This window comes from Simochromis diagramma, unplaced genomic scaffold (genome assembly GCF_900408965.1).
Source record: "Simochromis diagramma unplaced genomic scaffold, fSimDia1.1 OVJJ01000026.1, whole genome shotgun sequence".
Lineage (NCBI taxonomy): Eukaryota > Metazoa > Chordata > Actinopteri > Cichliformes > Cichlidae > Simochromis > Simochromis diagramma.
In genome coordinates, this window is record NW_024386985.1 from 1,807,030 (window position 1) to 1,821,457 (window position 14,428).

The 14,428-nt window shown below is 40.3% G+C and overlaps 1 protein-coding gene across 1 annotated transcript in view; it reads left to right on the forward strand.

The window, feature by feature from the left end:
* LOC120738575 (inactive N-acetylated-alpha-linked acidic dipeptidase-like protein 2) overlaps positions 1–14,428 on the forward strand; it is a 466,433-nt gene that overhangs the window by 405,178 nt on the left and 46,827 nt on the right. Inside the window, exon 16 of the mRNA XM_040039869.1 lies at positions 10,120–10,213. Within this exon, the coding sequence (XP_039895803.1) occupies positions 10,120–10,213 (94 nt within the window). The remainder of the gene's footprint in view (positions 1–10,119; positions 10,214–14,428) is intronic.

Sequence of the window (14,428 nt, forward strand, 5' to 3'; positions counted from 1 at the left end):
AACGCGGCAAATCTCCATTAGCGAGTTAGCGCAGATCGCCCCGTGCGTGGGGCTTTACCGCACTAACGCGTTAAATGGTAAATGGCCTGTATTTGTATAGCGCTTTTACTAGTCCCCCTTAGGGACCCCAAAGCGCTTTACACACCCAGTCATCCACACATTCACACACTGGTGGAGGCAAGCTACAGTTGTAGCCACAGCTGCCCTGGGGCAGACTTAACAAGCTAACCGCGCTAATGCATTGACGCCATGCAGCCCCACATCAAGCCCCAAGTTTTGACCATAAGACGCTTGTTGTCATCATCACGCTACATGCTCCGCTCCCTGTTTAAATGTTGAAATCACTTCAGTGTGACAAACTGCAGTGATCAAAAGGCTGCATCTTACCCGGCCTGCTTTTGCTATCAATGTTAGAGACAGTTCTGATTCTCCAGTAATTTCAGTAATGTTCAATTTGTACTGTTAAACACACATAATGTCAGTGTACAGTGTCACATAAAAGTCGGCTGCCAGTTCCACAGCCAGCCGATGTTATGAAGGATTAAGCCCCATGGCACATTGGTAACTGAGGGTTGGTCACTGGTGGACAGCTAAGGATCTGTTGGCATAGTAATCCCTCTGAAAGTTTGTATTTACCACCTCGTTACATTTCTTTCACACTTTTCTCTCATCTTTATCGGCCTTAAAAGCTTGACTTAGGCTGCTTCACATCTCTAATGGGTGTTTTGCCTGTGGTCTCCAGATACCACACTAGTAGTCTCCTCCTGTTTGGACACCCCTTAAGTCTATCCTAACTGATCCTGTTAAAATTTGAGTCCAACCTTGTTCCTAAGAACATGCTGACATAATGATTTTTCAGTTTGGAGTTGTGGTGGTTACATGTGCTGAACACATTCTCCCAACCTGGATTATTTTTTTCTTTGTGGCAGAAAATGTCTTCCTAACTAGAGAATAGAATATTATGCGTCCTCAGGCGAGCTCAGTGAGTACCAGCAGGAGAGGAGACATTTACCTATGTGGAATTATTTTAGAGTGGCACTTTATCACTTTAGAAGCTACACATATATACAATAATGTTTGTTTATCCACTTGAGCACAGTTTGAATAGAGAAACTGAGCATCACTCCTTCTACTGTACTTTAACATGCTGCATCTATTCATGTGCTGCTGTTACATAACTTAACTACATAGTTTATGGTTTATTCATGAGGCCTATTTTAGCCCAGAGAACTGGGCGTCCTGAATCAGAGGAGAATCTCTCCATCTCTCCACATGCCCCGGGGGGAAAACAGGCAGGCAGGCGAGTAAGATTGTAGACTTGGGCAGAATTACCACTTCACTGAATGAGAAAGAGAAAATGATATTCGTCACCTGCTCTGCCTCTTCCCTCCACCCATCTGACCATCATCGTTTTATTTTCCCACCAGCCTCATCTGTGTATGTGTGCCTGTGGGGACGTGCGCGTGTATAACCGCGTCAGAGGCAACGCTGCAACTCTGGATGTCTGCATGCATGTATTTATGTAGCCCGACAAATGATGCTACCAATCTGGACAGGACAGGAGTTGGCTGAGAGGATGTGTCGGCTGTGCATCATTGAGGATTCACCAGCTTCTCCTGTGTATATGTGAGAGAGAGGGGGAAAGAAATGTACGTAGCATGTCACAGCAGAGCCCTCTGCTGTTTGAAGCATCAGTCTCAACTCATCACGTCCTCTGTTCTGGTTTCAAACGTTTGCTGTACAAGAATCTGCATATAAACGTCTCTTTCACTGCAATTTTCAATCTGTGTCTTATTTTCAAAAACCTATATTACCTGGATCTTTCTGAAGGTTACATTTGTAAATATAGGGTGAAAGTGACAGTGTTTCATGTTGCACTCTTTATCTACAGCAGAATTCTGAAATGTTCTAATGATGTTAATCATGCTTTTCAATGTAGCCTCACAGCAAGGAGGTTGCTAGCTTTGAATCGTGCCAGCTGGTGGCCTTCTGTGTGGAGTTTGCATGTTCTTCCCATGCTCGTGTGGGTTCTCTCCAGGTGCTTCAGCTTTGCCTCATTCGTGGGTTATGTCCACTTTAGAACTGGTTATTCTAAATTGGCCGTAGGTGTGAATGTGAACTTGGATGATTGTCTGTCTCTGCAGTAGACTGGTGACCTGTACACGTGCCAAATCATAAATGTGGATCCATCCACTGTGGCGACCCTGTGAGAATAAGCAGCTGAAAGATGCTTGGCTGTAAGCACAAATGTGGGCAAACAGCTTGTTCACTGGCTCAAATACTCACTCCTCGTTGCTGCTGAATAAAGTAGTATAGACACAGACAGAGACTTGGACTGACCTGGTGCTCATCGGGCTGCACTAGTGTCAATCCAAAACGGGGAAAAAAATCACCAAAAAAACACCAGTTTGGCAAAAATGAAGACAATGATCATACCTGTGGTTGAAGAGAATGCTAGGCAGCATGCATAGAAAAATGTAAAAAATAATATCTATATCCTAAAATGGAAAAATCAATTAACCAAAAAATACAAACACACTAATATTTAAAAACATGGGATTTGTGTGCATCACTACACAGCTTGTGAATTATTTGTTATTTTGCTGCGTGACGTACACGTGTAATAATTAGTGAGTATCTCCCTTGTTATCCCTTACATAGACTACATGCTTGAATTCTTCTTTTTTTGTAGCTGTTCATATGAGATCACAACAGAAAAAACAGAAGTCCTTATTCAACAAAACGATCACGCAGAATTGAGAAGAAAGAGAAATATAAAAACACAGTAATTGTGAGTTTATCTAAAAAAGAACAGGAAGTTGCACTTGTGGCATGTAATATATTTATACGCAGAGATCATTTTGGCAAAGGTCAACTGTGTGGCTGATATTTTTCATAATGTCAGCATATTAAAAATGTATGTAACAACATGTTCCAGCCAAACAAATGTTAAAGTGACATTTCAGATCGGTATCCTGTGTTTATCTGTTTGTTTGTGTAGTATAGCTCATATTGACTCACATGGACGGATCCATAGAAGGGTCAGGATTTCAGATTTATCTCTGGTATTTTCTGGATTTATGTTTTATCGCTACATTATCCAAGAAAGCAAAGCTGATATGGTGAAACAAGTAGGTGGTTGTTCCTTGGAATCAAACGAATGCGTGGTGCAAGATGCAGGAAATGTGTTTCAAATGTTTTCTTTTTTTCCCCTATTTTCCACCAGACCCCACTGTTAATGAATCTTTTCAAGTTACGCATCCATTATTGAAAATAGCCAGACACATGTGGAACATGTGTACCCCATTAGTGCCCCGCTGAGCTAATAAAGGCCCCAGTTTTTTGTTTTTTTGCTTTTAACTAAAAATCCATTTTTATAATATCTGAAGATATTGTGAAAATGTATCTCACTCCAATTAGTATTCTTGGTCATCTAACAAATAACTTGTTCTCATCTCAAGATATCAACGTTGCCATTTTGTCAGAAGCTGCAGGCGTCACTGAGATAAACACTTCAAACATGTGATAAACACTGTCCTTTGGTGTGGGTGCTTTTATTCACCAACTAAGGCAATTTTGGACATGAGAAGAGCTGATGTTAGGCTTTAAAAACAACTTTATGAAATGGCTGTGGTTCAGGGTTAAAGTATATTTCAGCATTGTCATGACCACTGTTGAGTTACACACGTTCCAACAAATGACTATATAAATTTTTCTAAATTCAATAATCACATAAAATTACTAATCAAACATCTATATTGCAGTTATTGCCAGTTATTGGGGGAAAATGATCAAACATGTCCTTTTCCTGCACAGAGTGAGTGGATGTAATTACCTGAGGCGCTCTACCCACTGAATTAATTTGATAATTACTGAGAAGTGAGTACCTGCCTACACCTGCTTAGAAACCATGCTCTGTCTTGCACGTGTACTACTAATGCTACTTTTTGGTGCTGTTGTACTTTTACCTGAGGTTTACTTGAGGGCTCCCTCAGATCTCGAAGGTCACTTTGGGTCATGTGTCCAGTTAACGGTCAGTAAGAACTGGCTTTGGTCAGTTAAAAAGCTTTTCTTTCTTCTATCTTGGGTAAATAGAGATTGTGACGGCAAGCGAGGCGTATTTCATCCGCCAAACGCTACTTAGGAGGCTGCGGTTGATTTCATTAAAATCTCAAAGGTCAGGTCAGGAAAGGAAATGAAGGGAAGATGATAGAAAAAGAGGTGAAAAAAGGGAACGTGAGAAGAGATGCTCAGACTAGTTTGTTCAATCTTCCACTCCAGTCGAGCTGTCAGCTTTCTTTAGCTCGTCTTTTGCTTTCTGTTATGTTACAGCCTCTTTTCTGCCCGTCTTCCTCCATCATTATCTCTTGCCATCTTTCTCTCCCCTTTCCCTTTCTCTCTCTCGCCTAAGCCTTAGAAAGAGACCATCCAGAAATAAGGCCATAAATAAGAAATCAACGGCCTTTTCTGTCCCACCACATTACAGGCTTTTGATGTATGCTTTCTGCAGTAGTATTACTCACCAGCTTCAAATCAATGCTCTAATCTTTCCCTCTGCCAGATTGATTTCAGTGGCAGTGACAACAGCGCAGAGAGGTGCAGTACACTGTAAGCCATTTTCAAAATACTAGCAAATGAGTTAGATGCCAGAGATCACATAGGCAAAAACGCATTATGTAGAGAAGGGAGACAAATAAATGGGAAAGCTCTTAACCACTACAATGAGAATGCCTCTGTTCCTGTTACTTTTACTGGCATGCTTTGGGTCCACTTGTCTTTTTAGAGGAAGGGATCACTATAAAACAACTGAAATTCATTTTGAGTGACCACCTTCTCCTAAGATGAAACATTTTTATCCTTATGATAGTGGTCACCTCCAGGATGGCACTGCCCCCATCCATAAGGCAGCGAGGGGTCGTTACTTGTTTGAAGATTATGTAAATCGAATGCAGTGGCTTCTAGATATAAACTAGTCTAAACATGTATGGAAGATTTTGGACCAGCGTTTTAGACTGTGTTCTCCACCTTCATTGTTGTGATGGCAACTGTGTAATCACTGTTTGTTAATGTGTGGATAATAAATCCACGTCCTTGAAGCTGGTGGGGAAAATCAGCAGACTACTTCAGCAGCGTAATCAGTTGACTTCAAAAGAGGAAATATCTCTAAGAAGAGTTGTTCCATTCCTTCAGTGGAGATCCAGAGACTTACAGAGTCAATGTCAGGCAAGCTTTTCTGGTAATTGCCCAACATCTAATCAAGACACTTGTTGGCGTTTTTATTTAATTTGTTGTATTTTCTGTATGTGTATTTTCAGTTTAGTTTATCAGAACCACAGTTTAAAATGGTTTAAATCCGAGTTGTTTAAAAACAAATACAAAGATATTAAGTTATGCATTTTTAGCTGCCTGCTAAGTGTTGAGTGAAGGACACTTTGCAAGCTTATTACGTCAGCAGCGTGATGTCGACTTTTGTTGCTCAAAACTAAGTGAAAGTTAATGTATATTTGTGTGACCCGAGACTGAGAAGCAAGACTTGCAACATTTATTTACTTATTTTAATACATTGATCATGAACAACATGAAGAATTAACTGTGTTTTTGCTCACTTTACAGGAGAAAAGACTTACCTCCACTATGTAATCTTGTGTCTGTATTCAATTGAAATCAGTGGTTTTTATTTTTTACAGTGATAGCTTTCAGCCATTCTTTTTTACAGGAAGACTCAAAAAATAGACTTATCTGTAAAGTGGAAATCATCCGTTTTAAATAAAGTGAAAAACATATTAGCTTACATTATAAGCATGAGAGATGCTCATTGAGCTTGTGGTCCACTACCACCTCTACATGATTTGGGTTTTTCCAACAATTCCATTAAGATGGCAAACATTCAGATGAAAGTCAAATACTGATGTTAACAAGTTACACAAGGGATGTGTGAATGCGAGAGCTGTAGTTTCTGGCAGTCTGCCCTTCCTCCTCAATCCAGTCTTAGCCAAGCTGACCTCCAACACATTGAACCTGTGAGGGCCCAGAGAGGGCGTGTTCACACTTGCATGAGTGATGTGTGCCTCTGAGCGGATGAACCTGGTAGTGAGGTTATCATCCAAGCGTCTGCTCAACTGGAGTCAGACTTGAGGCTCACTGGCCAGAAATGAAACAGGTCAACTGGAACACACAGACACACACAAACAGGGAGAGAGAGACGTATTGCATACTGACCTTTACTTATCTATTCTTTTTCTACATTTTACAAGCGGCAACTTTATTTTCAAAGCACATTTCAGACAATAATATATATTTATCACACACACACACACACACACACACACACACACACACACACACATATATGTATGCATATATATATATATATGTGTGTGTGTGTGTGTGTGTGTAAATTTAAGCTGAAATTTCCACTCTCTTGATTCGTGAGAATTGATATTGCGTAGATAATGTAGCTTTTGCGTGTATTTTCCATTCATGCAAAAGTTGAGAAGCAGTAAGTTTACTCTCGAGCTACAAGAGACTTTCGATTTTCTCTCGTATCATATATAAACGTGACAACCGTGAGGATAAACTGATTTCCTTTGGTTCTATTTGTGGTTGTGCTGTTTTGGACATTACCCAAAGTTCATGACAACAGTACATTGCAGGGTGAAATCAGAAATGTGGCCTCCCTGTCCCCATGCCATTAGACTATTTCACAATTACTGTGCCTTGATGTCCTTTCCAAAAATATCACAAACAGGAGTGGAGATAAGATGGATGCTTAGCAAAGACTGCCGCCTTTGCGCTGCGAGTTCTTCATACTCCTGAAGCATCTCCGGTCATAAGCTCTCTCTTAGTCAAAAATATACTTTTAGACTGGTTTGATAAACTCCCGACACTAAAAGGGTGCATACATTCGTGTTCTGTTGGCATTACTAAGTACCAGCCGCTACCAGTTTGGGCCATCTGTTGATTTCAGAAGGATCCGTCATTGTATTCTGCTCAAAAATTGGAAACAAGAAAACTTTGCAGCTTTTACTCACAAATAACTGGGAAAAAAACAAATGAATCATTTTCAGTTTCTTTCTGTTAAAACTTTTTAGATCTTCACTGGTGCTTAATGCCTCCAAGAATTAGTCATATGCAGTCTTGTGCACACAAATGCTTTTGGCTTTTCTGCTCTTACGTGACATCAACTAAACTTGCAAAGCAAATATAGTTTCCATTGGCAGTGCAGGTGGTTACTGAGTTTTTGCCACTTCAGTTTTTCCCATACTAGAGATGCTCAGCTGGCTTTGCAAGATTACCCACTTGAAGTCTTTGACATGTTTCTGATCATTTCTGAACTTTTTCTTTTTTTGCTGTTGTTGCATTATTAACTTGCTAAACGAGGCTTTATTCCGTGAAGTGGTTGAAATGAATGCTAAGTTAGGTGGTGCAGGTCAAAGTTTCACCTGCATGAATGCACGCAACACTTCTCCAAGGATCACAGAGCCTTATAAAGGTGCCATTAAAAGATGATAATCAATGATACTGAGTTCATCTGTTTTGGCTGAGAGACATAAAATAATCTACAGTAAGATTCTGGTTCTAATTTGAAATTCTTTAATAATATGGTCATCAAACATCCACGATGTGATTCCACCTGGAACGGTAGCACTCCGTGCCGTCCACTCACTTAGTTTTTTTGTTACATCTCTCCAGTAAACACAGAAAAATTAAAGCAGGTTTGAAAAAGGTTGGTGCCTTTTTTAGTTTTCCACCAAAAAGAAAGGTGAAAAAAAGAGGAACAGACCGCGTTCTCTATCTGGCATCTTAATGTGCGAATGAACATGGCTCAGATTAAATCTTTCTTGTGATGTCTTTGGCTGATAAAAAGTGATTCTAGATACAACGTGTCACTGTGAAATACAAAATAGGATGTACTTGGGTTTACTTTCTGTGGGAAGAATATAGTCTAGGTGGAGAGTAAGAGTCGATATATCCATAATCACAGCTGTGATGTTATACCAAGTAATTGGTTAGCTCACTGTGATGTTATACACCCAATAAAAAACAAGTGGAAGCCATGCCAAGTCCTCTACCTGTGAAGAGAGTGGCTGAATCAGTGGCAGTGATCTGTTTGCATCAAGATGACAGACACTTCAGTGTGAGAGCAGAGCCAGACAGACACTCTCTGTAATTTGGATGATGCTTCTCAGTATGGGGTGCCAGAACAAGCGGGAATCTCCATAAATGCTTGCTCACATTGCAGCCAGAGGTGTCCCAATTATTTATTTCCCCTCACAAGACAGCTGTTATCTAATCAGTATGAAAAGCAAAATGTTGCATAGAGTGTCAGATTTTTAATTTACAATCTGGACCACCAGGTTATTGGGTGCAGAATCAGATCTGTGGCTGGCAATAGCTTAAAGGACAAGACATGATCTGACTCATTGAAATTTTACATCCTCCTCAGCACCAATTACATTCTACACACATAACCGAAAGGTGTTAAAAATCTGATGTTAAAATGTTGGCGTGAAAGTGAAGGTGATTCATTTCTTTCATTTAAGCTTCGTTGTTTTTAATTTTGTGTTGTTGCTGAATGTGGATTATACTCTTAAAGGCACTGAAAGAGCAAAAACATGTTGCAATTTTCCAGCTGGATAGGACTATGATGTATACCAAATCCTAGAAGAAGAAAGCAACCAACCTGAAAAGAGGTTGCCTTTTTTTAATGTTATCAGTAACATACATTCCACCAGAAGGTGACTTACTGCTAAGTTGCTGTGAACACATTCAGTGGTGGCTGTTGAAAAGTGTTTCTAGGTTTAAGTGCCAACAGAAGCAGACAGTAAGAGTTAGAAGAGATAGTCAACTGGATCAATGGAAGTTGACATTGAACTGTAACAGTTCAAAGTTTGCAATACATGCAATACATTATTTGGGCTCTATTGTATGGAAGCCCGTTTCCGCCACTAAAAAAAAAAAAAAAAAAAGTATCCATAACGTGAAATTTCAACTTATTAACTCAAAATTTCAAGAAAAGTACCTTGAAATTTTGACTTACTTTTCTCAAAATTTCGAGTTACTTTTCTCGAAATTTCGAGTTAGCTCTGCCAATCAGTAATCTACATGAATGACGTCATTTCCTTGTTACCCGGAAGCTGAAGCCCTCAGCTACAAATGCTACAGCTAAGCTACCAGTATTACAGCCATGAATGCACAAATTGCACAAATTGCTGAGTATTTTCAGCGTGGCTTCACAAATGATGAAATCTTTGTGTTATTAGCTGAATCACATGGCATTACTATCAGCCAACGTACTCTCGAAAGCGCCAATTTGTTGTGATCCAGTTTTAAATGCACATTCCTCTGCACCATATCCTTCTGGGTAACAAGAAAATGATATCGTTCACGTCAATTACTGACTAGCAGAGCTAACTCGAAATTTTCGAGAAAGAGAACTCGAAATTTCGAGTTATGGATACTTTTTTTTTTTAGTGGCAGAAACGGGCTTCCATACTATTTAGCTGAGTTTGCTAGCTTACAATAACATTTGGAAACCAAATTTTTCACATAGGTTTTCACATAACCATTAGATGGCTACATTATCTGTGCCACTCTGTGTTCATCGGTGATTATAAGTAGATAATAATAGCCCCTTAAGCTGCTCAAACGTAGAGGAGGTGCCTATTAGCAATATGCATGGGACTGATACAAAGTGACAAGTCATTAAGTGAGCTTTTTTTTTGGTGATGACAGTCACAAGGACTTCAGCCAACCAACCACACGTTCCAAATCTGTAATCTCTCATTTAAAATTCATTTGACAAGAGAACTTTGACAGGAAAACATAAAGTAAAGAAAAACCCAATCAACTGACAATCATAATCTGACAGAAGAATTACTTAGTAAAAGGTGTAGCACACATGTAAGCCTTATGACTGGCACAGTAGAAAGCCTAACTGGCCCACTACTGTTTTAGTTCTATTTTGGGTTTTTTTGTTTGTTTTGGGTTTTTTTAATTGAGAAAATTATCCACCTATGCTTAGTACGGATGCTGGTGTCATGTCTGAATGCGGGAATGGCAAGAAAAAAGAAAGTGGAGCTAACTTACTAAACCATTCATTTGGCTGTGTTTCCACAGATGACTGCAGAAGCAATTCTTCGACTGGTCAATGATCCCGTGCTGCCATTTTACCCTCTAGACATCGCCCTGGATGTTCAAAACAAGCTCAAAGGTAACACTGATGATCATGTGTTTTCAACTGCGGTGATGATAAAATACAGTCTAGTGGTATGTGCATGGAGAGAATGATGAGGCTAGGTGTACTATATACTGACTGACTTCCACTAAAAAGCACACAAACAAAGGTAGCAAAAAAGTGTGGCACATTTTGAAGATGAAGAGTTTCGTATTTCTTTCAGTTGTTATGGAGAACAAAACAGTCAAAGAAGAAAAGCGGGCATAAGCAAGATAATATCATAATATGACTTTATATTTGTCTGCTGGATGAGTAAAAAGATTTGCTTCTTCATATCCACATATAGTAGTGTGCAAAGTAAAAAGTAAAAATAACGATAAAAAGAGTTGTGGTTTTTATTTTAAAAAGAGACTAATTATTTGGCATAAGATGATCATTCAGGTTGAAAACAAGTAGCAGTTATGCCTGAGTATCTTCTGCTTTAGACAGACATAACAATGAGTTAGGAATAATAAGAATCTGAGTTCAATAACTGTATTTCTTTCTTCTGAATCCAAGGTAGCTAATATTTAAGCAAAAGGCTCTGTAGTCTGCTTTTCAGCTCTTTATGTCAAAATTGTGCAGTTGCTGTCTGTGTGTTTAGCTAACAAGCCAAAGACCAGTTCATACAATGTGTTGAGACCCAAAGGCCTGCAGCGGTGCAGCTGTAAAAGATAGCCTACTTAAAACATTTTGTTTTATGTATCTGTGGGAGTGTTCATGTTGGTTGTTGGGGAGTGTAAATTAGGAAATGATGCATAAGGTGGCTGGCTGGTCTGTGGAAATGAGTTATGCATCTGCACAGAAGTCCATGACAGCAGCTACTACACACACACACACACACACACACCGCAGAGCTTTCTTTAGTTTCACACAGTGCAGGCTGAAATATCACCATTCAAACTGCAAAACTGCAGAACCCCTTTGTCAGGATGCTCATTGAAATAATGCATTAAGTAACTTTTACCCAAATTTTGACCAGGACAGACTAAGAGTCAGATTCACTAAGTGGCAGACTTACCTGAGACCACAATTTCAAAAATGCACTGATGAGAGTGGACAGTTCTGTGGGTGATCTACTAACAATGCATTAAATTCTAACACAGCCAGCCAGTAAAGAGTAGCAAAAATTCGCTACCAGACCCAAAGAATGAGCGAGTAATGTACCTACCAAAGCACAGGTTTTAGTGTTTCTCCGCTGAGGAGAGTCCATGTGTTTTTGGTATAAGGGTAAAGTGAAAATTTGCAGGGGACTTTATAGGTAGGCATTATAGGTTTCTCTGGATAAATGTGATAAACCTGAAATAATTGTGTAACATTTGAGCTGCATGATGTGCAGACAAACTTGAAACATTATTTAGAATGAGTTACCCTTACTCTGCCGTGTATGTAAATCCATGCATTTGTAACACCCCTTTCAACACTTGGGATACAGATTTAAATGGTTACCTGTGTGTTGGGCCAATAGCTGAGGTTCGACTACTGGAGCAGAGTGGATGACTAATGAAACGCTCTGAGAACTTGGTTTGATCAATTTGTATTCACAATTAAAGAATCTTACATACATACAATGAAAACAATAACAGTACATGAAAGGAAAAATTGGGCCCAAGTCACGGAAAATAATAAACAAAACACACACAACCCCGGGGGATTTGACTCAGTCTCTCTCTCTCTCGTGTCAGCCGACACCCTTAAGTGTGAGTCCAGCAATGAGGATTCTCTTTGCAGGATGTGCAAAGGAGGAATGACGTGCAAATCTGTCCTACCACTTAAGTAGAGTTTGTACAGTTCACAGTTCGTCCAAAGAATTTAGTTCTCTTCTTAAAGCAATCATCTCAAGGGTCCTGGAGGGGTGGCTCGCCATCTTTGGACTGGATCATCACTGAACTGTACTCCCAAGAAAAAAACCTGACCTGTATAACACAGTCAGAATAACATTCAAAAATCTATATTTAGTCATTTATACATATATCCTTTCTTATGTTTCGTTCATACATACTAACAAATTTGCATTTTACCTTTCCAGTATACAGAAAGAACGACAGAATATTCCAAAACATAGACAATGATAACTTCTTACCAAAGTAACCAATAAAATGGGCTCTCCTGGAGCTTCAAAATGGCGATGGTGAAGCGTTGTAGCACAACTACAAAGAAACATAACCCCATTTTCTTTAAACTGTATTCACCTCACAATGAACACAATTAAGGATTGATATAGGAACATATCAACATCTACAGCATACATATGACTTACAATCTTTACATGCATCGTCATAGGAAGCTAACAAACTCTAACATACAGTTTAATCCTCACAATCACACATGTACAGCCACATGGCTAATAGCAATAGCCGCGATAGCCGCTAGCATGTCATCGTTAGTGGCTTAAACTCACAATATTCTTGTTCACAACAAATTAACTCACCCAGAAGAATCCGAGCAGTAACAAACTCCTTTCTGGTTAACAACAATTTCTAGATAGCTTATTTCCACCGTACAGTCCGACTGGATAAAAACAACCACGCTTTCCACTTGGAAAAAACGGACTTTTCTTCCTCTCCCTCTCTCCTGATATCCGTAGCTGCTATGCAGTGAACGGCAGGAGGCGGTACTTCCCCCTGTATACTTCAAGGACCATCAGGACATTATAGACATCTTCTATTTTATTAATTCTCAACAAAATAATTTAACTTAATAAAACTTAACAGTGAACTCAAAATACTAACATCACTCATAACACACTAAAACCCCTAGTAACTCTCCAGGGTTACACCCTCCCCCACTGAAGGGTGGCACGTCCCCGTGCACCTTCTCTGCGGCTGTGTTGTTACTGGATCAACAGGAGGGATGGTGGTTTGATTGTACCATAACGGTTCTGCAGCATCCATTGACCTTATTATAGCAGCACCCAGACCATGAAAAAGTGACTGAACCACCTCTATTAAAGGGTTTCCAAGTTCAGCATAATGGAGTCTCTTTGGTCGACTTCGCTGCCTGTTTGAACATCTGACGGCCTCATCTAACCCCTCTGATGGCTCTTTTATGTGGGTTAAATTAGCTATGTCATCAGTTTCAGGAACATCTTGTGTACCTTCAATGTCAAGCAGCTGAGATTCCCCAACAGGTGAAATGAGGGGCACTGAAATCTCACCAATCTTCCCAGAAGATTCACTTTCATCACCTCCAGTTCTTCCTGGCTCTTCAAGGTCAAGAAAGCTGACCTGAGGTGAGCTTGTGGCTGGGGACTCCTCCCCTGCTTCTATGGGAATTTCCACCTCAATTTCATCTGAAACTGCTCCGGGAACAATCACTCTGCTAAGAGGGATCACATTGTCAGTAACGTGCTGCTCTGGTGGAATGTCGGATGAAACGTGGTCAACCATGGGCATTAGGTTAGAGGCAGCTGGATCCAAAAGTACAATCCTTGAAGGATACACTTCTTCTTCGTCTGACATGACATCATCAAAACATTCGTTTACATAACCTGGGTTTTGACGGGTTCTTGGCCTTCGCACTGTTGGCGGTACTGGGGTTTCAGGAGCACTTACAGGCAGAAACCCACAGGGCAACAGGAGGTCCCTGTGTAAAGTGCGCAAAGGACCATTTCCAGCCTCAGGACGCACTGTATACACGGGAAGGTCATTAGCATGTGACACAACTACATACACATCTGCCTCCCATTTGTCTGCTAGCTTGTGCTTTCCCCTCAGTCTCACATTTCGAACTAGCACTCGATCCCCTGGTTCAAGGCTAGACCCTGTAACTCTCTGGTCGAACCTAGTTTTGTTACGCTCTGCAGATTTCTTAGCATTTCTGCTTGAAAGCTCATAACTCTCTTTCAGGCGGTTCTTCAGGCCTTGCACATACTGTGAATGAGACAATGGCAGAGGATCAACAGGAAGCCCGAAAGCTAAGTCCACAGGGAGTCTTGGTTGTCTCCCGAACATAAGTTCATAAGGTGCAAACCCTGTGGCTTCATGCTTTGTGCAGTTGTATGCATGCACAAGAGGCTTAACATAGTCCCTCCAACGGGACTTGTCCTTATTATTTAGAGTGCCTAGCATCTGCAGCAGCGTTCTGTTAAAACGTTCCACAGGGTTACCCCTTGGATGGTACGGGGTTGTCCGTGTCTTCCGGATTCCTGCCATTTCACACAGCTCCTTAATGGTACGGGACTCAAAATCGGGGCCCTGATCACTATGGAGT